The 26,443-nt window shown below is 47.7% G+C and overlaps 1 protein-coding gene across 4 annotated transcripts in view; it reads right to left on the bottom strand.

The window, feature by feature from the left end:
- Positions 1-23,074, bottom strand: part of CALCOCO1 (calcium binding and coiled-coil domain 1) — a 36,842-nt gene extending 13,768 nt beyond the window's left edge. For 2 of the 4 annotated variants that reach the window (XM_053373963.1, XM_053373988.1), the window contains exons 1-8: positions 22,964-23,074; positions 13,325-13,473; positions 7,512-7,617; positions 5,570-5,769; positions 4,089-4,247; positions 2,544-2,692; positions 1,683-1,773; positions 602-757 (exon numbers count right to left, since the gene is read on the bottom strand). In XM_053373963.1, coding sequence (XP_053229938.1) covers positions 602-757; positions 1,683-1,773; positions 2,544-2,692; positions 4,089-4,247; positions 5,570-5,769; positions 7,512-7,617; positions 13,325-13,465 — 1,002 coding nt within the window. In that variant the 5' untranslated portion in view covers positions 13,466-13,473; positions 22,964-23,074. Of the gene's footprint in view, positions 1-601; positions 758-1,682; positions 1,774-2,543; positions 2,693-4,088; positions 4,248-5,569; positions 5,770-7,511; positions 7,618-13,324; positions 13,474-22,748; positions 22,904-22,935 lie in introns of those variants that run through there. The other 2 variants (XM_053373973.1, XM_053373980.1) reach the window with 2 other exon arrangements.
- Between the last annotated feature and the right edge of the window lie 3,369 nt (positions 23,075-26,443).

Here is a 26,443-nt window from a genome sequence, read left to right as displayed (position 1 = left end):
CTTGCCAATCAGATGGTCGGCGGTTCGAATCCCCGCAACGGTGTGAGCTCCCATTACTTGGTCCCTGCTCCTGCCAACCTAGCAGTTCGAAAGCACATCAAAGTGCAAGTAGATAAATAGGTACTGCTCCGGCGAGAAGGTAAACGGTGTTTCTGTGTGCTGCTCTGGTTCATCAGAAGCGGCATAGTCATGCTGCCCACATGACCCGGAAGCTGTATGCCGGCTCCCTCGGCCAATAAAGCGAGATGAGCACCACAACCCCAGAGTTGGCCACGACTGGACCTAATGGTCAGGGGTCCCTTTACCTTTAGAATGGGGGTGGGAGGGGAAAATTTGAGTGCCCGCTGCTTTATTTCATGGTTTTCCTTCAAGGAGCTCAAAGCTACATATGCGGTCCTTTCCCGCTCCATTTTATCCTCATGACAACCCAGTGAGATATGTTGGGCTGAGAGACTGTCCCTGGCCCAAGGTCACCCAGCCTATCTTCATGTCTGACTGGGGATCTGAGCTCTGGTCTCCCAAGCCCAACACTGTAACCACCACTGCCTTGGAGACAGAGTGCCTTGCTGAGGTTCAGCATATTCTGCTGTCCGACACTTACGGTGCGGCGATTAGCAGCCGTCAGCTTCTGCTGCAACTTGCTGATGTCCTCCTGCAGCCCCAGAGTCTGTGAGACCTTCTCCCCATGGAGGGTCTTCGCTTCCTGCAGATCAGAGGCCAGGCTGCGGCTCTCCTCTTCTGAGGCCTGCAGCTTTACCTGAGGAGGAGAAAGGAGGTCGTAGTCACAATGTTGAGGCTGCGATACTTGCCCTTCCACTGACTCGGATTTCCTACTCTCCGATTGGGTCTACTCAAGGACCTCATTCCCTTCTGGGAAGCCTTTTGGGGTCTACATCCCAACAGCAGTAGGGTGTTTGGTGAGATCTACTTTTCAACACTGTGATTTATCACCAGCTAAACATACCAATATATCATGTTGTCTAAAATAAGAATGGAGCTACGTAGACACAAACAGTAGGGCTGGGTGATATCTGGTTTCCAACTTCGTTAAACATCGCAATACACTCATTTTTAACAATGTCTGGAAAAAGGATGGAGCTGGTTTTCAACTTTGTGATATATCACCAACTAAACATCACGATTTACTGATATATTTACAATGTCTGAAATAAAGATGGAGCTATGTAGAGGCATGGGCTGGCTTCACAGTTTTCCCACATTGTGATTTTTGCATAGCACACACAAACATCATGTATTGCCAGGTCAAAAATTATGAAACCAATTTCATTATATGGACTTGTAACCCGTTTTGGATGATATATTGATTAGCCCTAACACAGATCCTGATTTGTGATATATTGCCAGGTCAAAAACTATGAAACCAATATATCAATATGGAGTTCAAATCTGTTTTGGATGATATCTCAATATATCGCCCAGCCCTAGTGGGCAGGTCCAGAGGCAGAAACAACTGACATAAATTTTACCTTTGTGTAGTAGGCTGGCTTCTACACACACTCTCACACCCCACTCTGTCCTCCATCCAGGGAAGGAAGGTTGCATTCTAGCCAGGCAGAAACGTTCAAAGCCAGGGAGGGGTGTGGCCTGGAGGGAGTTCCGAGGGCCAAGCAGAGAGGCCCCGGGGCCACATTCGGCCCACACGCCTGAGATTTAGCACTCACCTGGTACTGCTCCTTCTCCGCATTCTCCTCTTTGAGCTGGTTGTGAATCTGCTCCTGTTCACGCAGCAGAGACTTGACAGTATCTTTCATTCTGGGGCCCAAAAGGAGAAAGGAGAGGGTGGGGTGAGAAGCTGTGGACCTACTCAGCTTGTGGGCCAGAGTATGAACCAGGCTGGAAAAAGAATTAGCACCTTCTGAAGGACTCAGCTCAGTTTGTAAGCCATAGTGGAGGCCGCCAACTGTGATGGTGGGCAGGTAAGCTTAGGGAATTACATGGTAAGGTGAAGGTGACCCGGAAACTGCAATTAATCCAGAATGCAGCAGCCAGACTGGTGACTGGGAGTGGCCGCCGAGACCACATAACACCGGTTCTGAGAGATCTGCATTGGCTCCCAGTACATTTCTGAGCACAATTCAAAGTATTGGTGCTGACCTTTAAAGCCCTAAATGGCCTCGTTCCAGTATACCTGAAGGAGCGTCTCCACTCCCATCGTTCAGCCCGGACACTGAGATACAGCGCTGAGGGCCTTGTGGCGGTTCCCTCATTGCGAGAAGTGAAGCTACAGGGAACCAGACAGAGGGCCTTCTCGGTAGTGGCGCCCACCCTGTGGAACGCCCTCCCATCAGATGTCAAAGAGATAAACATCTACCTGACATTCAGAAGACATCTGAAGGCAGCCCTGTTCAGGGAAGTTTTTAATATGTAACGCTGTACTGTTTTTAACACTTGATTGGGAGCCGCCCAGAGTGGCTGGGGAAACTCAGCCAGATGGGCGGAGTATAAATAATAAATTATTGTTATTATTATAGTACCATGGCAACTAGGCCATATGGCACCAGACATTGAGCCATGACCCTCACCTGTCTAACTCCGTCTCTCTTTGCAGCATCTTCTCACCCATGGCCTGGATGTCACCCTCCAACTCTCGGATTCGGGCCACGTGCTCAGCTTCTTGGAGGCTTAGTGTATCTCTCTGCTCGGATACTTCCGCAAAAGAATTCGATAATTCCTGGTAGCGTGGGGAGATGGAGGAGTGAGCAACATTCATGGCATTGGGTGGATGCTTGAGACATAACGCAATATTTCTGATAACGTGTGTGTGGCAGAAAACCTGGTAGTTCCAAGGAAGGAAACACAGCCTACACGCATGGGTAGTATCTGAGCACAAGGCGACCATCACGAAAATTCTTCCTGCTTCTTTTCTACACCCTGAAATCTACACCTCCCTTTTCGGTGGCTTCTCGGCACACTTCCATTTACTTTTTTTTTTCTTCATTTCTTTAGGTTGCTGCTACTTTTCTTTGCTATTTCTTGCCTACAGTAATATCACTATGCAACTAAAGCTGATGGGTTAGGTGGTGCCTGGCTAGGTGGCTTTGTGACACCATTCTGTCCACTCTGAATCCCTGACTGGATGGGATCAGCCCCAAGAAGAAAAAGAGTCAGGAGCTAGCGTGACAGTGATGCCAAGATGAATGGGTCAGATGAATGGATCAGAGTGGAACTAGATGGGCATCTTCTATTTTTTAAAAAAAGACTATCATAATCTATCATATCAGTGGTGTAGCGTGGGTTGCTGGCTCCCGGGGCAAGGCAAGTATTACACCTACTAACCCGCGGTTCTTGTCAGGGCTGGGGCAGCGGTGGTCATGGTGGTGAAGGGTGAGGAAGGGTGTTCCCAGCAGGGAGAGGGAAGCTGGGGAGGGGACAGCTGATGTAGCCATTATTATTATTATTATTATTATTATTATTATTATTATTATTATTACTATTACTACTACTACTAATTTCATGACAGTTTTACACCACTTGGTTGCTAAACATACCCCTCAAAGTGGTTTGTTTTTCTTTTGAAATTTGTGGCATGCTCCCTCCCCCCAATTTTGCACCTGGACAACAGTCCCTCATGCCCCCCCCCCACCGCTACACCACAGCCCCACCTATCTGAAGAGCAAAAACTACTCTGATGTCTTTAAATCAAACAACTTTTTCCCTTTTTCCAGGCTTTATAACTTCTGCTGATTCATTTTACTCGGACTAGTTTGGTGTTATTTTCACAGATCAGATGCTTTTATTTTGTGCATTAGGTACTTCATGGCATTTAAAACATTTTAACGTTCAAAGTGCTTGAAGGGAAGTGCATAAATCTAAATGAATGAAGGAATGAATCGCACGAGCCATTCCACTGGGAGACAGACGGCGACAGCGTGAGGATTTGCCCGTGTCTAACAAAGGGGCTATGACAGGCAGACCCTGTCATAGCAAATTTCAGCTGAAGGTTCCTTGACCTTCCTTGAAATGAACCTCAGGGCAGGAGAACAGGGCACAATTCCCCTCTGGCCCTGAGTAGCTTTGGGGACCTGGAGAGATTGAGAATTCCCAGATCGTTGGGCTTCCTCTCTTGCCTTGTACTGTGCAGCCAGCTTGGTGTGTTCATCCCGAAGCGTGCCCAGGACTGCTTCCAGCTCCGCCACACGGCTTCTCAGCTCTTGAACCTCATCCTTCAGGCGGCACGACTCCTGCAGCAGGGCTCCTTGCTCCTGCCGGCTCTCTTCCAACTGTGTCTGTGAAGGATATAAGGAGAGACACCCGCGAGGCTTCATTAGAGGCCAGGGAACACGTTTAGCAGACTTGCTTAAGCCGCTACCTTAAAGTCACTGTCCCTATGTTGCTATCACACAGGCCTGGAATTGAGAGATGGCTCAGAAGAAACAGCATGACAGAGCCCCTCTGGGCTGTTAACTGATGAGCGGAAAGAAACTTTGTGCTGGTTGTCAGGTAAGGACTTTTTCCACCTGCCTTGCCCCACCCTCCAGTCCTGGAGCCTTTCCTAGACCATGACTTTGAGGACAGCAGAAGCAGCTGGGAAAACAGAAGCTCAGGGATACACACACACACACACACACAGTCATACATCGGGTTACAGATGCTTCAGGTTGGGTTTTTTCAGGTTATGGACACGCCAAAAACCTGGAAGTACTGGAATGTGTTACTTCCAGGTTTTGGTGGTCGTGCATGCACAGAAGCGCCGAATCAGAACCCGCGCATGCACAGATGCGGCGCTACGGGTTGCGAACGCTGCGGGTTGTGAACGTTCGCAACCTGAGTGTCCACTGTATATATTTAAAAGCTGTTTGTCCTTTTCCCCTCAATTTGATTCTTTTGTATGGTTTCTATGCATTGTGACTTGTTTTTAGTGATTATTGTAATGGTCCAGTGTAAACTGTTTAATAATTATTTGCCGATATTTAATTTTACTGTTTACGATTACATTCTAATGGATTGTTGCTTATTGCTTTTATTTGATACAGGCTGTTTATTTTAAAGTTATGCTTTTATCATGGCTTTTTTTGTCTCAGATCAGGTTGTTGTTAGGTGTGTGATCTTTGCTGTCTCTTTTGTGGTTTCCAGAGCTCATAAACCACCTTGAATATAGTAATTTAGAAAGGCGGTATACAAATTAAAAGTGACATGAAATGGGGAAAATAGACTTGAAGGAGCAGATATGCGAGTCCTCTAAATTTATTAAAAGACACACACACCATTGCTGGATGGAAATCAGAGAGAAGAAGATTAGTGTAGTCTTTTACTAGACAAATCCATCTACAGGAAGACTGCTTCCACAGGGAGAATTCAAAGATGCGATTCCCCTCCTGCAGACCGATGTGGTACAGTTTGGGAAAGAGCGTACCATGTTGCTTTCAAGGCCAAGTCATTATTTCAGTCTTGGGAAACCTGTGTGGATTTTACTGGGCTCCCAGCTCCCATCAGCGTTGAACGGCACAGCCAAGGGCTAGGGATGATGGGCATTGTTGGGCAAATGATCCGCCAGGCTGAACAGTCCGGGGGCTTCTGAAATTCAGGGTGTTGCTTGGGAGTACATTACCTCTAGCAGGGCGGCCTTGGGAACCACCAGCAACATGTCGGTGCCCCCACCGTCATCGCTCGCCTCCTCCAGAGTGACAAGCTCATCCATGGGCCGCGGCTCGCTGAACTGGAAAGGGGAGCTTTGACCACGCACCTCCCCACGGCGATCCACATAGCGGAACTGGTACTGCTGGGGGCCTGGCTTGGGCAGGTAGCTGGCTGTAAACACAACAAATGGGTTTCTTTACTGATCTGTGTTACGTACGGTCTGAAGAAAGCAAAATGGTTGACACTGCAGCAAAGGAAAGAAATGAGGTTCTTGAGCAGGGGTCAGCAAACTTTTTCAGCAGGGGGTTGGTCCACTGCCCCTTAGACCTTGTTGGGGGCTGGACTATATTTTGAAAAATATGGCTGCTTACCTGTGTCTTGTGAGCGGCAGGGGTTGATGGTGACGGCGGCAGAGGGACGATGAGCGGCAAGCGAAAGGGCTCCGGAGAGGGGCTGCTTAAAATGGCGGCCGCTCAAGCGCTGCTGCTGCTGGCATCAACAAAGCCCAGCCCCCTTCCTCCTCTAGGCAGGGCGGGGAGAAGCCAGGAGGAGGGAGGGAGGAGGTGCCGCCGCCATGTGAGGGAGAGGGAAAGAACGCGAGCACTGACGATCCACACGGTGATTCTCAGACCGTCTGCGGGCAGGATCCATAAGGCAATTGGGCCTGATCCAGCCCGCAGGCCTTAGTTTGCTGACCCATGCTCTTGAGCAGGCATAGGCAAACTCGGCCCTCCAGATGTTTTGGGACTACAACTCCCATCATCCCTAGCTAACAAGACCAGTGGTCAGGGATGATGTGAGTTGTAGTCCCAAAACATCTGGAGGGCCGAGTTTGCCTATGCCTGCTCTTGAGGTTGGTTGGGCCCCTCTCTTGTTTGTATTTCATGAACACTGCATTCAATCAAAGCTGCTCTGTATTTATTTTATAAAGAGGCTTTATATAAATTTAACAGTTCTGTAACAGTAGTGGTAAAAATTATATGGTAGCACTCCTTCATTGGTCAGAATGCTTATGAGCATTCTGTGATATCACAGCAGTTGAGCGAATGGCTATGGATAGAACCATTTTTTCAAAAAGGCAAAGCCTAGTATAGGAGGAATTCAACATCACGCTAAGGAACTCATTTTGTCAGGGCAAATATTTTGGCTTGCCAGATGGAAGAATTCCCCCCCCCCTCCATCCCCATATGCTATTCCAGGGGTTCTCCCAATTCCTCCAAGAATCAATTTCAGGGGACAGGGGACATATGGGGGGGAGGAGAGTGGGGGAAAGCCCCCTTGGGCAAGCTATCGTTCTTGCGGAGGGTATCTGCTGATGAAATTCATTAGTTGAGTCCCATCCACATATGTGCGTGCTTTTGAACTTAGGCATGGGTTTTGAAAACAAAGGGCAAGTCAAAAACGTTGCCCAAACCAAATGTAGCAGGGTCCCGTGGTCGCCACCTGTCCCCTTCTACGATTCCTGAGTCACCATTCTGCCTTGGTTAAGGTAAAGGTACCCCTGACCGTTAGGTCCAATCGTGACTGACTCTGGGGTGGCGCGCTCATCTCACTATAGAGGCCGAGGGAGCTGGCATTTGTCCGCAGACAGCTTCCGGGTCATGTGGCCAGCATGGTGAACCAGAGCAGCGCATGGAAATGCCATTTACCTTCCCACTGCAGCGGTACCTATTTATCTACTTGCACTGGTGTGCTTTTGAACTGCTAGGTGGGCAGGAGCTGGGACCGAGCAACGGGAGCTCACCCCGTCGTGGGGATTCGAACCACCGACCTTCTGATCGGCAATCCCTAGGCTCTGTGGTTTAGACCACAGCGCCACCCGCCTTGTTTTAGAAAAGCACAATTTAAGTATTGCTTTGGCATCTCTAGCCATGAGTAATCTGCTGCAGACCATCGGACCTCCTAACACCCACCTTGGAATTGAACGTTACAGTGAAGAAGGGCTCCTGCAGAAGTTCCTCCATCTGGAACTGTGCACCACACAAAGGTATAATAATCACGCACTGAAGAGGACTCCACCTAGTGATAAAATGGGAAGATTTTTATGGTAAAAGTAAGTGTGATAAAAAAAATGGTTAAAAATTATGATATATGTACAGTGATACCTCGGGTTACATACGCTTCAGGTTACAGACTCCGCTAAACCAGAAATAGTACCTCAGGTTAAGAACTTTGCTTCAGGATGAGAACAGAAATTGTGCTCTGGCGGCAGTGGGAGGCCCCATTAGCTAAAGTGGTGCTTCAGGTTAAGAACAGTTTCAGGTTAAGAACGGACCTCTGGAACGAATTAAGTACTTAAGCCGAGGTACCACTGTAAACAGCTAAAGATGAGGTAAAATGAAAATCAGATAGGGGGGACTTGGGGAAGCCCACCTAACAATGTTTAGAAACAATAAGGATAAGACAAGAATTTGTTTGTATTGTTTGTTTTTTCTGTTTGTGTTGTTTAGTTGTGTTCTAAAATGAATAAAAAAAATTTGGGGAAAAAAATAAGAGGACTCCACCTGGGAAAGGGAATGGGAAGAGAGCATGAGAGTAGCCCATGTCCCCACATCTTTCCCTAGGGCATGTTGCTTAAAGGTAAAGGGACCCCTGACCATTAGGTCCAGTCGTGACCGACTCTGGGGTTGCGGCGCTCATCTCGCTTTATTGGCCAAGGGAGCCGGCATACAGCTTCTGGGTCATGTGGCCAGCATGACAAAGCCGCTTCTGGCGAACCAGAGCAGTGCACGGAAACGCCATTTACCTTCCTGGTGGAGTGGTGCCTATTTATCTACTTGCACTTTGACGTGCTTTCGAACTGCTAGGTTGGCAGGAGCAGGGACCAAGTAACGGGAGCTCACCCCGTGGCGGGGATTCGAACTGCCGACCATCTGATTGGCAAGTCCTAGGCTCTGTGGTTTAACCCACAGCGCCACCCGCGTCCCTAGGGCATGTTGCTTAGATCAGCACATTATTATACAGGATGAGGGACGCACAAGAGGTTCAGGGAATATTACAGACTCCTTCTCTTTTGAATCTGGCTTGGGCTACCCTTTGCCTCTCCCCATCCTCAAAACGCGGGAGGAGCCGGGGTTCTTTGGGTACAGCAGAGCAGATGAGCTCAGAGGTCCATCCCAGCTCTAACCTTCTGTGAATCTTCTGCCTCGTTCTGAACTGTCTCAGGGACAACTGCAGGTACATTTCACCCTTAACACCAGCAGCAACGGGACTAAACAACAATTGTTCGGCACCTCCAGGATGGAGGAGGAATTTCTCAAGTCCTGAGTCTCAACGCAAACCTAGGCTTCGGTGGTTAGGCAAAGAATCATGGGCATAGGGAGACAACAGGACTGTACAAGGGTCCCCGATTATAAAATCTTAGAAAACGGGAGATACGTAGCCACTCCAGCAACATATCTCTATTTCCTCGCATCCTGAAACCCAAGAAGGGCTTTCACTCTTGCTAGAAGCTCAGCCTTCTTCTCACCGATTCTGGAAGGCTCCTATTGAAGAGTCCCATACGCACAGAGACTTTGCTCCTGCCCATTAGGGGAAATAGGAAGCCCCGAACATATGTTTTTTAGATGTCCTTTTAAAGCTGAGATCCGTAGAGACACCACTGATCCTTTGCTGAAGAGGCTCGCTGATCTTTCAGACAAGTCTAAACTTAATTGTCTCCTCTTAGGCAAAGATCACAAAACGACCTGGCTGGTAGCCAGATTCTGCACCCAGATTTGTAGGCACAGATCATCCTGTAGAATAAAATAGCTTACTAGGGAAAAGCTGAAGTCGCCCTTTGGGGAGCCTCAGGGTCAACTTTTATGGTAGCCCAAATCTCAGTTGTACGGGTGTATGTATATACAGTGGTACCTCAGGTTACATGCGCTTCAGGTTACAGACTCCGCTACCCCAGAAATAGTGCTTCAGGTTAAGAACTTTGCTTCAGGATGAGAACAGAAATCGTGCTCCAGCGGGGCAGGGGTAGAAGGGCCCCATTAACTAAAGTGGTGCTTCACGTTAAGAACAGTTTCAGGTTAAGTACGGACCTCCGGAACGAATTAAGTACTTAACCCGAGGTACCACTGTATCTCAATTTTAACTCATGAGCTATTGCTGCAATCTGCTCTAATTGTATATTTTATATTTATGAACGCTGTTTTTATTCTGATATGCAAGCTGGTCTTTGACCATAATAAATTATCTACACCTATCTATCTATCTATCATCTATCTATCTATCCCAGGCTTTCCTGCCCCCCCCCAATTCAGTTTGAGTTGGGAAGCCATTTCTCCAGTACTGTTGGGGGCAGGAAGGAAGGAAGCATACTGACTTGGGTCCCTGAATTTCAATTTCTAATGAGAGCGGGACAGAAAAGGAAACCCGCAGCCTGCGCCTGCATAAACAGCCCTCCACTGTGCTGCACAAAGGGACTGTGTTCCTCCTTTTCTCTCTCCTCCCTTCCCCTTCCCCCAAGGACCACACTGGATGGACGCTGGGTCTTAAGACATGGAGCAGGGTGGAAGGGAAGAAATGGCATTTTTAATGCTCCCCTGTATATAGAACATCCTGTAACAGCAGGCTCAAAGCGGGAGAACGAGAACATCAACCTCCTACTGTGTTGGCGTTCTATTTACAAAGCTCCCTAAAAAAATAAAATGCGGAAGAGCACTGTGAAAATGAGACACCCTCTTCACTGGCAGTCTGAAGTGGTATGCCCATTCTCCACCTTCAGGACTCTCCCATCTCATTCTGCTCTCTGTGCAGACCAGAATTGGCAATTGTGTGCATCAACAGTGCAGTTAAGGCCCTCTCTGAGTGAGGATCCACGAAACCAGGGTTCGAATCCTTACCTGGCCATAAAGCTCACTGGGTGACCTTGGGTCAATGACAGCCTATCAGGCTTGTTCACCTCGCAGGGCTGTTGTGGGGATGGAGCGGGGGAGAGCAGGATATGCTGCCTCAAGCTCTTTGGAGAAAAGGGTGGCATATATAAAGGCAATAAAGCATGGAGGTCTGGCTGGAAGAAACATGGACCCTATTGGACTAGTGCTTCTCCGAGATTTGGTGTTTAATACCAAGGACTATCAAAAAAACCGGCAGAGAGGAACTGAGAGAGAATTAAGAGCCTCGGACGTGAGGTCTCCAGGCTGATAGTAGATTGATTGATGGACGTTTGTTGGGGATTGAAACCGGGAAAGGGGGGGGTGGAGTTTGGGAATCCAAAGGGTGTATAATTATCATCTGTTTTGTTTTTACTTTTGTTATCTGTTTGAGAATTGAGGAAATCGTGGAAGGGAATTTAGGCCGACTTTAGAAAAAGGTTTTAAGAATAAGCACTGATGTATTATTATTGATGTTTATAAGGCAAAATTGGTTTTTTAAAATGAACTAAATATAAAAAGGTTAAAAATTAGGGATAAGAACTTGTTGAACCAACAATTTGAATTGGAATACAAGAGGGGGAGGTATGGGGAAGTCAGGGAAATATGTTATTGAAAATAAGGATTGTGAATTCTATGTGTTTTTAAACTTTTTTGTTTTTTTTTCTTTTTTGATTTTTTTAATGTATTACAATGGAAAATTTTAATAAATATTTTTTTAAAAAATAAAGCAACAGCTGAGGGAAATGAGAACATACCGCATTTTTCGCTCTGTAAGACGCACCTAGTTTTTAGAGGAGGAAAAGAAGAAGAAAAAATATTCTGAATCCCAGAAGCCAGAACAGCAAGAGGGATCTGGCTTCTGGGATAGCCTCTTGCTGTACCGACTTATGGGATGAAGGCTCCCCCTGCCCAGAAGAGGCTGCTCGGGGCTAAGCCAGAAGCCAGGACAGCAAGTGGGATCGCTGCGCAGCAATCCCGCTTGCTGTCCTGGTTTATGGGATAGCCACACACAGCCTCTCCCGGGCAGCGGGAGGAAGGCTCCCCCAAGAGCCGCGCTCCCTTTAAAGAGTGTGCAGCTCTTGGGGGCTTTTCCCCGAGGAGGGAGAAGGGCAGCCGTTCTCCCTCCTCGGGGAAAAGCCCCCAAGAGCCGCACACACACTCCACACGGCTCTTTAAAGGGAGCGCTGAGCAGAGCCTCCCGCCTGCATCCGCTCCATAAGACGCACACACATTTCCCTTACTTTTTAGGAGGGGGGAAGTGCGTCTTATAGAGCGAAAAATACGGTATGTGTCCTGTGTTCGAAATTAGTCAGGTGCCGGGCACATTTCGCACCTGGCTTCCAACCACTTGTGACCAAGTAAAGATGCCTGACACCTCCACCGTCTGGAGGTGCATGCCTGGGGACCATTGAATCTGGACTGTTTTCACACGCTAATACCGTATCCTGTAGAATTCGATCAGTTATATCTTATCTGCACAATCGGAATGAATTTCTGGAACAAAAATGCTTTTTTTCTGTGCAGCCTGAGCAGGAGCAGTGAACAAGTGTTGCAGTTTGTAAGTTAGCAAAAATGTATAAGGCAAGTACAAATATCACCTGGAAATGTAAAGAAAAGGAAGGCACTTTTTAACCGTATGTGGTGGACCTGTATGGTAATAAAAGCATTCTAGGAAATGATATATAATGAATTGAAAAAAACCAGTCGCTTTTCTGTTAGGAATTGTAGGTATTGGTATTCCAAGGGAGCAGAAAAGACTTTTTATGTACATGGCAACAGCTGCACGGATGTAACTAGCCCAGAGATGGAAAGACGACAAAGTCCCCACCAGAGAAGAATGGCAAACTAAGCTGTTGGATTATGCTGAAATGACAAAACTGACTGGGTAGCTCAGGAACCAAGAAGACCAAAACTTTAATAAACAATGGGGGGAAATTACAATTGACCTGACAGACCAATGTAAGCAGATGAAAACATTAGCAGGATTGCAGTAACACATGTAATGTGGTAAATATTGATAAAATGGAGAAATATAAAATATGGATTATGAAACAGTATGCAGTTGAAAAGGTTGACAATAGAACCCATGGAGGGGAAGGTGAGAAGTCTAGAGATTTGGAGAAATCTCTAAATATGGATATGTATTTTGTACAGTGGTACCTTGGGTTACATACGCTTCAGGTTACAGACTCCGCTAACCCAGAAATATTACCTCGGATTAAGAACTTTGCTTCAGGATGAGAACAGAAATTGTGCTCCAGCGGCGCAGCAGCAGCAGGAGGCCCCATTAGCTAAAGTGGTGCTTCAGGTTAAGAACAGTTTCAGGTTAAGAACGGACCCCCGGAACGAATTAAGTACTTAACCCGAGGTACCACTGTATTGCTATAATTTTACAGTTGTAAAATCAAATCAAAATTATTTCAAAAAATAAAATAAAAATTCTTGCCGTTTGTCTTAGCTTACCCCACCTCACAGCCCTGCTCACAACTGTGAAGAACATTCTTATGTTATGAATGGACCATGTCACCATTAAGAAAAAGAGGTCGGAATAGGCCAATAGATATTTGGACTATCCCTGGATCAAGTGCCTTTTCTTCTTTAAGTTCTCAAAGCTCTTAACCTAGCCCAAGTTTGTCATCTGAATTAGCCAGGTGTTTAACTGAGACTCAATCACAGTCAGTCCATCATTTGAAAAAAACAAGACTTTAGAGCCATCTTGCCCCCAAAGGGCAACTAGACTTTCCATTTTGGTGACTGTAACCTTGGTTTAAGGAGCCATTTGGCACCTAGCTTATATATCTGAGTTTCTAACACTGTAGTGTGTCCCACTTTCCCTCCCCCCAACTCCCCAGCTGAAATACCTTAAATATCCCAATCCAGTCTCTGGCGGACGGCTTCATGCCAGGCGGCAGGCTGTAGTGACACTCCACCTTGGTGTGGGGCACGTAGCTCGAGGTCACATTCAGAAAAGCCACGCCAGGTTGGGACTGTACTTCTTCCATCTTGGCGGCTGTGAGGCAAATGAGGGTGGTTAGTGGGGGAAGGAAGGCCACAAAATTGTAGAGTTGGAGGGGACCCCAGGGGTCATCTAGCACAACCCCCTGCAAGGCAGGAATCTGAACTAGCTCCATAGGCATGGACACCCCACCCACCAAACATCTGGACATTTCATCAGGCTTCTCTTCCCCACTGTTGAAATTGAGATTGTAAGCTCAGTGGGGCAGGGACCAGTCTTTTTTCTTTTTAGGGGGGTGGGGTGGAAAGTTGTCTTCCACAACAGAAATATCTGCCCAGCTGGGGGGGGGGGACATCGAGGCCACAACCCTTATGGGAGTACGCTGCATTGAATAATATGGAATTTATTCCTGAGATGTGGGGGGCACTGTGGTCTAAACCACTAAGCCTAGGGCTTGCTGATCGGAAGGTCGGTGGTGACGGGGTGAGCTCCCGTTGCTCGGTCCCAGCTCCTGCCAACCTAGCAGTTTGAAAGCACGTCAAAGTGCAAGTAGATAAATAAGTACCGCTCCAGCGGTAAACGACGTTTCCGTGCACTGCTCTGGTTTCACCAGAAGCGGCTTAGTCATGCTGGCCACGTGACCCGGAAAAAATATCTGCGGAGAATCGTCGGCTTCCTCGACCAGTAAAGCGAGATGAACGCCGCAACCCCAGAGTCCTTTACCTCTACAGTCATATCTTGGATCCCAATCGCCTTATATGTCAAATGTTTTGGCTCCTGAATGCCGCAAACCCAGAAGTGAGTGTTCCAGTTTGCAAATGTTCTTTGGAACCTGAATGTCTGACACAGCTTCCAGTTGGCTGCAGGAGCTTCCTGCAGCCAATCAGAAGCCACGTCTTGGTGTCCGAACGTTTTGGAAGTCAACCCAACTTCCGGAACGGATTTCCATTCCACATCCGAGGTACGATTGTAATAATAAACAGAATTGCACTATGCTGGTTCTTTGGATGCAAACTTCTCAGCACAGATTCGGTTTCCACATCTGGATGATGTGATTGCATCAGGCACGCAGCTCTGGCCTGACCTTGTTATCCTCTCCTATTAAAAATTCCGTGGAACAAAATAAGACTGCAGTGCAATTATCTGTTTATTATGCATGTGTGCTTAATCCCATGTACTTCAGAAGTGGGGAACCATTTCCCGTCTGAGGGCCACATTCTGGGCAATCTTTCAAGGGCCAAATGCTACTGATGGGAGGCAAAAAAGACCTGTGTCCCTATTTTCCAGGGACAGTCCCAGATTTACAGAAGCCGTCCTGGTTTCCAATTCGATCCTGGAATGTCCCGCTTTTCCTAAGGATGTCCCTATTTCCATCAGAGAAATGTTGGAGCGTCTGGAGTTATGTGACCCCTGATCCAAGAAGATAAGAAATTATACCACTTTTAGAAGACATCTGAAGGCAGCCCTGTATAGGGAAGTTTTTTTTTTAAAAAATGCTTAATGTTTTATTATGTCTGTATATATTTTGGAAGCTGCCCAGAGTGGCCAGGGCAACCCAGTCAGATGGGTGGGGTATAAATAGTAAAATGATGGTAACGATGGAATAGGATATCCCTGCTTTCATCAGATAAATATTGGAGAGTATGCAAAAGCAGGTGAGGAACGAACATGAATTTCACCTTTGTAAAGTAGGCTAGATTCTGCACCTATCTCTCTAACCTCCCACCCAGGCAAGCCAAGAACTCATTCCGGCAGTCAAAGCACTCAAGGAAGTTTGTGAAGCATGGCCTGGTGAGAGTTTTAAGGGCCAGAAAGCGAACCCTGGAGGGCCACATTCTGGGCCCAGGCCTGAGGTCCCTCACCACTGACGCATTTCATTCCCAATCCAATAACTGGGTTTTGTGTTTTTGTTCTGCGCAACTAGGAAACTTTCAGCAAAATGTTGCCTTCAGGCAGGAAGGGGAAATGTAAGGATGCAATGGGCAGTTGCAATGGGGATGCATTTGCAGAGCAGAATTGATAGAGATCACGAGGAAAGGTCAGAGCTACGCAGGACACAGAAATATCACCCCCTCGGTCTTTTGCAGATTGTATTTCCACAACTACGAGGACCTATTCATTATGAAGTGTCATGACTGATTTATACTGCTGCATTGAAGTGTGTGTGTGTGTGTGGCAAGTCTCTGCTCCAAGGAGCTTACAGTCTGCACTGAGACAATGAGGAAAGTCACCAGAGGGAGAGGAGAGGCAAAGATAAAGAGTGAATGAATTTGATTCAGTGCCATAAGGTGTTGTTTTCAGTGGGGCTAATGGGTTAAGTTAAGGACATGGCAGAAGAATCATAGAGTTGGAAGGGACTCAGGATCAGTGCAGGAATATGCAGCTATGAGGCTTCAAGGGGTGGTGGCAGTGGGGAATTTGGCGGGAGAAAGAGAGAGGCGATAACGTGTTGTTATTCTGCGAGTGAGGGATTTAGAAAACGAACATGTCTGAAAACCACTTTTTGCATGAGATTCTGGATTATTCACCAACTGCGCCTTGCCAATGCAAGGATTTTTGCTTGTGCAGCACAAATGTCAACCCCCCCCCAATCGTGCACGCCACACCTCCCCCAAATTTGCTCTAGAGGGTTGAGGCAACCCCTACAGCAGATTTAGACTGGGGGGGGGAGGAGAGATGGGTTAATGGCCTGTCGGGCAAGGAGAAATCCTCGCACCACCAGAACAAGAGATTTAGCGTTAGATTGGATTCCGTCCTCTGTAAAATCACAGAGGTAGGCCAATGTTGGTTACAGGAAATGACACAACCAGGTCATGCTCCTTTTCTGAAAACTAATAACAACTGTGCAATGCAGAGTTGTGGGAGGGAGTGAACAGCCACACCCAGACAGGTTGGTCACCTTTATCGGTGTTCGTTTGGCATTATTATAATTGAGCGTAACAATTTCTCTGGCACCTTCAGTGGAAAGGGCACATGGCTGCATCCAAATCTTTAATTCACACAACCAATATGATAGGAGGAGGATAGGCTGAGGGAGACATTGCCCCCGAGCCACACAGCAAGTTTCATTACTGAATGGGCAGAGATTTGAAGCAGGATCTTCCACGACAGTTCGCTTCACTGTCAGAGGCAACAGACTTCTGAATACCAATTGCAGAGAAATGCGGAAGTGCTGTTGTGCTGAGGTCCAGCGTGTAGGCTGCCCACAGACTGGCCACTGTGAGGACGGGCTTCTGGAATAGATAGGCCGTTGGCCTGATCTAGCAGGGTTTGTATTGTGTTCTTAAGTGGGGCTGGCACCCCAGAACATAGCTGTCAACTTAAAGATTTGAAAATAAGGGACCAGCAGCATTGAAAATAAGGGACCAGCAGCCAAAATAAGGGATTTTAGTCAACCAGCTGAAATACGAAGTTAAAAGGGACCAGATAATTTGGGGGAGCAGCGCCGGTTTTTAGCCCTTCGTTTCCAGAGGTTGCTGCTCAAGACACCAGCCGATGAAACACTGCAATTAAATAACTACAAGCAGCAACCACTTTTCGCGCAAAACGAAGTCCAAGCTACGAAGATGCTGCTGCAGTTCTGTATCTTTTTTCTCGTGCTCCATCTGCAGCTCTCAATTCCATCAGGTGGGGCGGGAGGAAGGGGGGGGGGAATAGCGCCCGAAGCAAAGCCGCAGATCAGACCATCTATGCTAGTCTACCACTACAAATCTATGGGAGAAGCGCTTGCGGTCCTTCCCTTGTAGCCCTTGGAACACCTGCCTGCGCCTCCTCCTCTGCTTCCTCCTCTCTCTGAACTGCTTTCTCTATGGTTGCCCTCACTCTCCTCTCAAGGCTCCTTAGCAATTCATAGGCCATGCCAGGTTGCCCATCTTATCTGGGTCCTTCGGCGGCACAGCCGCAGTACAGCCTAGCAGGAGCGGGAGCAGCAGCGACGGGCAGAGGTGAGGCCCCAGGCAGAGACACTCAGTTTGGCGGCCGTGAGGAGGATGGCGGCAGAAAGGCCCAAGGCTCCCGCCAGTCCTGGCGGGGAGGGGCTCCCAGGGGCTGAGGCTGGTGAGAGGAGGCCGGAGGGGGGCGGGCCGGGCAGCCAAGAAACACAGTTGGAGCCTCCCTCCTCCCTGGCCGGCAGGGAGGGAGGGAGAGGAGCTGCTTCCTTTGAAACCTGAGAAATTTAAGGGACATCCATCAATAAGGGACAGCAGCGGGACATGGCACTGGGATAAGGGACTGTCCCTCCAAATAAGGGACACTTGACAGCTATGCCCCTGAATGCGTTGCTCACCAACCCCGCCTATCCCCTACCCTCTTCCAAATCCCCCATCCCCTCACAGCTTGCCCAATCCCAGGATCCCACTGCTGACACCACTCATGAAGAAGGGAACGAAGAGAAAGTCTTTCTCTCCTTCGCCCTGTGCTGATCCCGACAGATGGAAGGGTGCATTTTGAAAAGCATGCTTCCTTCTGATGGTGGCGGTGGCAGACAAAGGGGGAAAACACTTCCCCCTCCTTGGTGACAACGATGCCTGCCTGCTCGCTCTAGATCATCCCCCCCACCTGTTAGCTTGCTTGCTCAGCTGGGCTGCCTGCTTTCTCGGACCCCCGACTTCCCTCACCCTGCTGTGCATACATGCAAACAAGTACAGAAGGCCCTCCCATCAGATGTCAAGGAGATGAGTAACTATAACCTTTATAAGACATCTTTGCTTCAGGATGAGAACAGAAATCGTGCTCTGGCGACGCAGCAGCAGCAAGGGGCCCCATTAGCTAAAATGGTACCTCAGGTTAAGAACAGTTTCAGGTTCAGAACAGACCTCCAGAATGAATTAAGTTCTTAACCCGAGGTACCACTGTACTGTATGTTGGAAGCTGCCCAGAGTGGCTGGGGCAACCCAGTCAGATGGACGGGGCAATATTATTATTATTATTATTATTATTATTATTATTATTATTAATGCGGGCGGTGGCGGCAACAACCAAGGGAACACGAGAGAGCCAGCCTGGGCCGCCCACTCATTTGTTTCCTCTGCTCATTGGAGCTGCTGGCCTGCTTGCTTTGCTCAAACGCTCCATTTCATCTTACAAAAATGCTTTATAATATTATGTAATAGTAAGATAAGTCTCCACTGCTTCACATAGATTTGCTGCACTTCCATTGTCAGGCGTGGGTGGGGCATGGCTGAAAAGGCTTTTGGCAGTAAAGAAATTAAGAGTTCAGGTTTTGCCAGTGCTGCCCATAAGTGGAACTGAAAGACCAGTGACCAAGGCGGGTGAAGAACGATTTGCTGGTGTTCTCCATGAAGTTTTATTTCCAGCCCCAGGGAGCAGTGCCATGGCATATAGCTGGGAAAACCAAGAGACTAGAAACTCGTACAGACTTGGCTTAGAGATGAGTAAGAAATCGAACACTCATTGATTTCATTGGACCCAGTGGTCTTCAAATTGTGTTGTGAGGAGAAATTCAGGGGTTCCTTAAAAGCTCACTGTGGGCTCCTCACCCAAAACACCAACAGAGGTGACCAAATTTCCTTGAAAGACAGTTTACCCACTACTACCGGTATTTGTTGTCCCCCTGTCACACACAGCCACTCTTGGTGTGGGGCAACAGCTAGACCCAACAGGCCCAGTTAGCACTGCATATAAATTTACTGGGCAACTGGCATGCATCCCAGAATGCATTGCAATACTAATTGGTTCTGTGAGTAATGTACAGTATAGGATTTCCTTAGCACAGAAGTCAACAGACGAATAATTCCCTGCAGAGTGTTTGCAAACCACCGACTTAACCTAAAGAATCGAGGAACTGGAGGTTTCTTTCTTGTGTGGGCCGCTGGCAGACAGCACTCTCTTTAGTTTTGCCCAGAGCACAGCATATATAAAGGACTGCTCCTACAATATGAGCCTGTTCTATATGTATTTATTTTAGAACACTAATATTTCCCGCATCATAGACCTGAGAGGCTCTCAAAGAGGCTCACAGAAGATTCTCAGAATAAAAACAACATTCATGTCCGATTTCAGCAACAGAAATAACACGGCATCCCTAGGGTGCTCAGATTATTTCACTGGTATTTCCTGTCCTCATTCGTGGTCTTCCCAGGTGTTAACTACAAGGGAGCAGAGCCCACTGACACACTGAGCTGCTGGAACTCACCGAGCGCATGATAGAGGCAATTATAAGAGTCCCCTTATATGCATCCTCAGGGGTCAACATATGAACACCAAAAGTCAGGTGGGAGATAACAAGATAAAGGTCTTTACTGGTTGTGGTGTTGCATATTTGGGACCTTTTCCCCAGAAAAGCTTGTCTGGTACCCAAACTTATGCTGGTACTAGGGCAAGATATATTTGCTTATTTGCCCAGACATTCCAACTTTTTCTTTTTTCTTTAATGGGATGGCTTTTCTAGGGTTTTGTCATCTGGCTATGGCCTGCTGGTTTCGTGACTTTACTGGTCTTGTTTATTTATTTTGACTTGAATTTGCTGCACTAGGAAAAATACGTTTTACTGGGGACCTCAAGCTTATACACTTATAAAAACAAAACGTAACAATAAAGACCAGCCGCAAACCAGCTAAACTGAGACCCAGGCTCATAGCATCGTAAATTTGAAGGCAGAATGAAAAGGATTATTTGTCATCAAGGTAAGGCATCAGTCATCTACGGTGGAATGTAGTCCAGATACCAGCACTCTTGGCTTTTACCATATACAGCAATTATTATTAACTTGGGCCTTGAGACAATGTAAGGAACCGATTTGTTTCCTAATGATATAACCATATCTGATACTTCTCCGCTCCCTCACCCGCAAATCTTGGAGCCTGCCCAGACCAGGAATGAAGAGGTCTCATGTGACACTTTGCCATGCTGCAGCACCGAGTATTTTTTTTTAAAATGAAAAGTTTCTAGTCTTCATGGTAGCACAATAGCTTTTTTAGAAAGAGGAAGGTTTTGTCACCCCAAACCTTGCACAAATAGGGGTGAAATTCAACTGAATGCTTGTGCTAGGGCAAGGATTAGTACTAGCACAATGGGATGGAAGAGGGAATGCGGAGTGATATGAAAGTTGCTGTCACCCAGCAAGGGCAAGGCAATTCTTAGATTCTTATTAGCATAGCTTAAGGATCAAATAACCGAGTTCTGTGTTGCTGCTGGAGTAGCAGGCGTGTTGCACAGGGATGGGAGTGCACAGCGCAGATCTCTTGGCTGGGTGCTTGCAAGCGCATGAAACGGACCCATCACAATTACTGTATTTTTTGCTCTATAAGACTCACTTTTCTCCTCCTAAAAAGTAAGGGGAAATGTGTGCACGTCTTACGGAGCGAATGCAGGCTGCGCAGCTATCCCAGAAGCCAGAACAGCAAGAGGGATTGCTGCTTTCACTGCGCAGCAATCCCTCTTGCTGTTCTGGCTTCTGAGATTCAGAATATTTTTTTTTCTTGTTTTCCTCCTCCAAAAACTAGCTGCGTCTTGTGGTCTGGTGCGTCTTATAGAGCGAAAAATACGGTACTTTAACACATACAAACATATCGTTTAGTGTACAGAAACGTAAGAGCAGCCCTGCTGGAAAAGACCAAAGGCTTATCTAGTTCCTCATCTCGTTTCTCACAGGGGCATATGGGAAATCCATACAGCAGAGCAAGAGAGAAATAGCCCTATGACCGTGATCAGACTGCCAGTGTTATCCTCCATTAATATGCGAAGAAGTACATCCTTTTGTTTGTTTGTTTCCCACCTCTCAGCTTCCTTGGATGACCCTAGGTAGTGTGTACATTAGAGTAAAGGTAAAGGTAAAGGGACCCCTGACCATTAGGTCCAGTCGTGAGTGACTCTGGGGTTGTGGCGCTAATCTCGCTTTATTGGCCGAGGGAGCCTGCGTACAGCTTCCGGGTCATGTGGCCGGCATGACTAAGCCGCTTCTGGCAAACCAGAGCAGCACACGGAAACGCCGTTTACTTTCCCGCCGGAGCGGTACCTATTTATCTACTTGCACTTTGACGTGCTTTTGAACTGCTAGGTTGGCAGGAGCAGGGACCGAGCAACGGGAGCTCACCCCGTCGCAGGGATTCGAACTGCCGACCTTCTGATCAGCAAGTCCTAGGCTCTGTGGTTTAACCCACAGCGCCACCCGTGTCCCTTTGTACATTAGAGAGAGAGAGAGAGAGAGAATGGGGGGAGACATTTCCGCTGTATACTTGCCACACACCATACATAATTTGATCAACCTCACCAGTCCACTTTTTCTCAGATCGGTTCTCAATAGGCCTTCTAACCTTTCTTAGTAGGGGAAGCCTGTGATGAAACCTTGTCACACGAGATGCTTTCGGATCTGCACAACAAGTCAAGGCAACAAGCTTATCCCAATATGCCCCATGACCCAGGCAGAGTCCCGGCCAAACCACATGGGTAATGAACGCCTGGCAGCTCCCAGCACTTTTGGCCAAATTCCCTTCTCCCGGAGCATCTGGGCGGTGCTTCTGCAAGAGGAACACCAATCAGAGCCCAGCAGAGAGCCCAGACATGTCTGTGCAGGGTACAGCAAAACAAAGCAGCAATCAGATCTCTCCATCTAACAGGCAGAAGCGTGGGAAGGCTCAAGGAGAAGCCTTGAGGACCTGGCTGGCCTGCTGCAAGGCTTACGCAAGAGGAGCCCATCCTCCTCCTTTACAAGGGGATGGTGAAATGGCTTGCCATTTGGAGTCCTCAATCCCCACCTTGTTTTGGGAAAGGCTATTATGACTCTCCTGTAAAAGCGTCCTCCTAGCAGGCTTGGGAGTCCTGCGGCTGGAAGCCAAACAAAAGGAAACTTTGTTTTCAAGAAACCAGAAGTCCCAGGCTGTCTTCAAATAAACACAAGCCTCTCGCGCAGCGTCTCATTCGCAGTTAATACATTTTCTGGGAGGCCCCAGGACAGGAATAATATCCAAGACAGAGAGAGTAATAAGAAGAATAGAGGGGAGGAAGGCATGGCAGGCATAGAATATCCCAGGCCTATTAAGTATGGAGGCAGGAGGGCTTGGGCTGTCTCCAAACTGACAGATTCTGGAGGCTTGTGTGTGCAAAGAGGGGGGTGGCAGAAAGAAAGAAAGAAGAAAGAAAAGTAAAAGTAGCCAGGAAAGACCTTAGCATTTGGTACAGGGGTTCAGAGATTCCCTTGGTCTTTTCCCCCCATCACCACCTCAACCCTTTGTGCCGCAAGCTCAGGATTAAAGGCCCGCTGGAGCCTTCCTTGCCCTCCCCAGATTCATTTCAGCGACGAAGGAGTGGAAATCAATGCAAACGACTCCTTTGACTGCGGGGGAGGCAAGTCACTCCCCCTCTTTGCTTACATATTGTTTTGCTCACAGCATTCGCAGGAAGTGTGGGGGGGGGAATTAAAAGCTCCTGGAATAGAGGATTGAGCCCCACTGCACCCCCGAGTCCGTTTGAGCCATCCGCTTTCCGAGCAGCAAAGGAAAGGCGAGGAGGAGAGAAAGTAGCCACGTCCCCCTCCCCAATCCCGAAGACGTCTCTTACCCAGAGAGCAACCAGCTGTTCCACTAACCTTTTAGCAACAACAATAACAGCCTTCAAGCCAGCTGGGGAGGCGGAGGCAGGCGAGGCTCGCAGCGCTGCTGGGAATTGTAGTCCTCGCCGCCTGCTCGTAAATAGGCAGGAGCGCAGCGCAGAGACTGCATCTCCCAAAGAGCCGCGCGAGGCAGGGGAGGCCGCTAAGGATTGTGGGCTTCGTAGTCCCAAGGCTCGGAGAAACAAGGGGAGGATGGGGCCCCGGGGACTCCAAGTTCCAGGGAGCAGCATTGGCTGGGGGGGGGACACGGTTGGGGGGGACACGGTTGGAAGGAGATAATGCAGAAGGGAGCTCAAGTTGCCCAAGAGAGGGATCCTGAGAAGGTTTTGTGGAGTAAAGGGTCCCGCTTCTGGCCTGGGTGCTTTAAGAACATTGCAAGCAGTTTACACGCGGGTTCGTGGGGGGCAAATTGCAGGGATGGAAAAGAGACGTGGAAGCACAACGATGCAAAAATAGGAAGGAGTAAGCGTAGGAACGCGTGCAAAAATGTGCAGCTCCATGCACACGCACACCCACCCCCGACATGCACATGGTGAGTTTATACAAGCAGTCAGAGATGAAAGGGAGTAGCTGGTTTGCAGCCGCATCCACAAATAAGCAGAAACAAATGCGCGTGCACCCGCAGGTGTGCGAAACTCTCTAGAGAGGCATTCTCAGATACCGCGCAAAACCGGCAGAGAGCGAAATCGTGCACAGGAAGTCGGTGCCATGTGTGATGAGTCATCGCCACAGCCAAACTGCACCTGTTCTAGTGTAATTGATAGGAAAAGATGGGCGGTATGCAATGCAAAGCTCTCGGTGTTTCATGCAAAAGCTGTTGCTTGCCTCCAAAGCCTCAGACAAGTTTCACCTGCCCTTTCTGCTTTCTGTTCCCTTCTCCATTTTCAGGTCTCCGGTTTTCCTGTTCCCTGTTCCTTGGAATTCCTGGCTTTCAAGTTCTTTCTCCTCCTGGCCTGGTGTAGCTTGAGGAATGGCAGGGCTTGCTGCCCTAGGCCCTTCTGATCTATGCTGCAAGCATTGCAACTTTGTGCCCCCTGCCCTGGGAAGTCCTACAATTTGCCCACATTTGTCTAAATTAACTTGTTAAAGGCATAGCTGTCAACCTTCCCCCTTTTTTTGTGGGAAATGCCCTTATTCCAGCGCCATTTCCCTCTGCTATCCCAGATTGTTAGATATCCTATAGACTGTCCCTGGTACAGGTGAGGCTGCTGATCCCTTCTTTTCGAGGCTTCTGATCCCTTCTTTTCAAATCTGAAAGTTGACAGCTATGTAAAGGGCTCAGGATGTGGCAACTTGGGTTTTTGCAAAGCTCAGTTTACTTGCGGAGGAGTTGAGCTCTTGCATGGTACCGCTTTGATTTAGCAAGACCAGGTCTTTACACAACTTCAATGACGGGGAAAGTCACCAGAATTAGCTAGAAGCTAGGGGATAAGGATTTCAAGGTGAAAGCAGGGTTTTGTACTCCTACAAGATGGGTATTGACTAGAACACAACAACATGCACACAAGAAGAGGGTTGGAAAGACTTCAGGTTTGCAGGATTTATATTATTAGTCTTTTTGCTATTATTATTAACATGATAAGAATTAAGGGAGAGTATCTATGATTAGGGACAGATGAATCTGTCCTTTACAGTTTCTCACATTTTCTCAGGTTTCTAATCTTCAATTCAGTTGTCCTCATTTCCACATCAGTTTGCAAATTCTGCTTCGAAAAGTACTCATGAAAATTCTTCAGCGATTTAACACGCGTTTCTCCTAATACGTACATATTTGTATACATTTTCCCCCAATGTACACGTTTTTTGCAAAGTGGATTTCCCCCAAGATTTATATTTCCCCTGATATAACACATGATTTTAAAGTTATTTCCACTAATACATATTCTAGGCACATGTCACCTTGGTATATTTTGGTGCACGTTACTTGCAGTGCATTGCAAAATTCGAAAAAGAGTGAATTTTGAAAGACACCAGTTCACGTCGTGTTTCAGAAAGCGCCAAATAGGTAGATTAACCTTTAAATGTGAGCCATATAGGATGTCCCTCCCATCCTTATCATGAGTGACAGCAACCTGACTCCCAGCATCAGTGTTTGATACTCATTCTATTAGCCAAACCCTACTGGATGGGTTCATTTCCTTCTCCTCCCGCTTTTCTCTGGCTATTGTGAAGGGGAGCTACTACCATTGCTACCAATCCAGCAACAGTGAGAGGAGGAGGAGGAAGCGAGGTCATCCATGCTCCTATGCCTAATAGAAGCCTGACAAAAGATAGGGAGAAAATTAAGCTTCCTCCGTCTCCATGCCAGGAAAAATGTCATCTGGAAAATGTCAGTGAGATAGGCTGTTGACGAAAGCAGGAAAGCAGACCCAATCCAAATATTGGCGGCACTGCTAGGTGGGGGCGAGAGGGAGGCCTTGTCAGCTACTTCCTTGAAAGAAGTGGCTCTGCAAGGACTTTTTCGTGAGGCATCCCTAGCCTGTTTGTGTCATGCTGTGGCCGGCATCACACACATAAATTTAGAGGGTGCAAAGGGATAGAGAGATGACTCTGCCTGCACTGAAGGTGAGGATAGGCTTGACGGGCTTCTCTGTCCTCCTAGCTAGGTAGGGGCTTGTTTTCCTCCCTGCTAACACTCCTGCATCAGGTTATTCATGCTGTGATTTTGTGGGAATGCAGAAATACCATAAACCATGAGACTAACTGACTGCAGGGACCTCAGGTTTCATTGCTTAAAAACAAAAACAAAACAAGTTTCTAGTCCTGCAAATATATACTTAAAAGTATGTGTGTGTCCATGTGTGTAATGTCTGGTGAAATCTTAAAAGCTCAAGAAGTAGCTGCTTACTGGTATATATGATTTCCATCCATCAGGGGCTCCCTTAAAGGTAAAGGTAAAGGGACCCCTGACCACCAGGTCCAGTCGTGGCCGACTCTGGGGTTGCGGCGCTCATCTCGCTTTATTGGCCAAGGGAGCCAGCGTACAGCTTCCGGGTCATATGGCCAGCATGACTAAGCTGCTTCTGGCGAACCAGAGCAGCGCACAGAAACGCCGTTTACCTTCCCGCCGGAGCGGTACCTATTTATCTACTTGCACTTTGACGTGCTTTCAAACTGCTAGGTTGGCAGGAGCAGGGACCGAGCAACGGGAGCTCACCCCGTCGTGGGGATTCGAACCGCCGACCTTCTGATCGATAAGCCCTAGGCTCTGTGGTTTAGACCACAGCGCCACCCGCATCCCTTACTTCTCTCCAAAACAGAATAATGTGCAAAACAATGGCAGAATCATACAAAATAAAGGGAACGAACACAAATCTGTTTAATTGGCTGAATTTATGCAGATTGCAGAATGTGTTTGGATGTTGCTGCTTAAGCAAACCTTGATGCAGAATTTGGGTCTTCGTTTGTTGTTAGAATTTAGTACACAACCGGTGTGCCCTGCACTCTGTCCTGAAT

Source organism: Podarcis raffonei, chromosome 2 (assembly GCF_027172205.1).
Source record: "Podarcis raffonei isolate rPodRaf1 chromosome 2, rPodRaf1.pri, whole genome shotgun sequence".
NCBI classification, from domain to species: domain Eukaryota; kingdom Metazoa; phylum Chordata; class Lepidosauria; order Squamata; family Lacertidae; genus Podarcis; species Podarcis raffonei.
The sequence above is the reverse complement of the archived record's forward strand: the minus strand, read 5'-3'. Positions and strand labels throughout refer to the sequence as shown.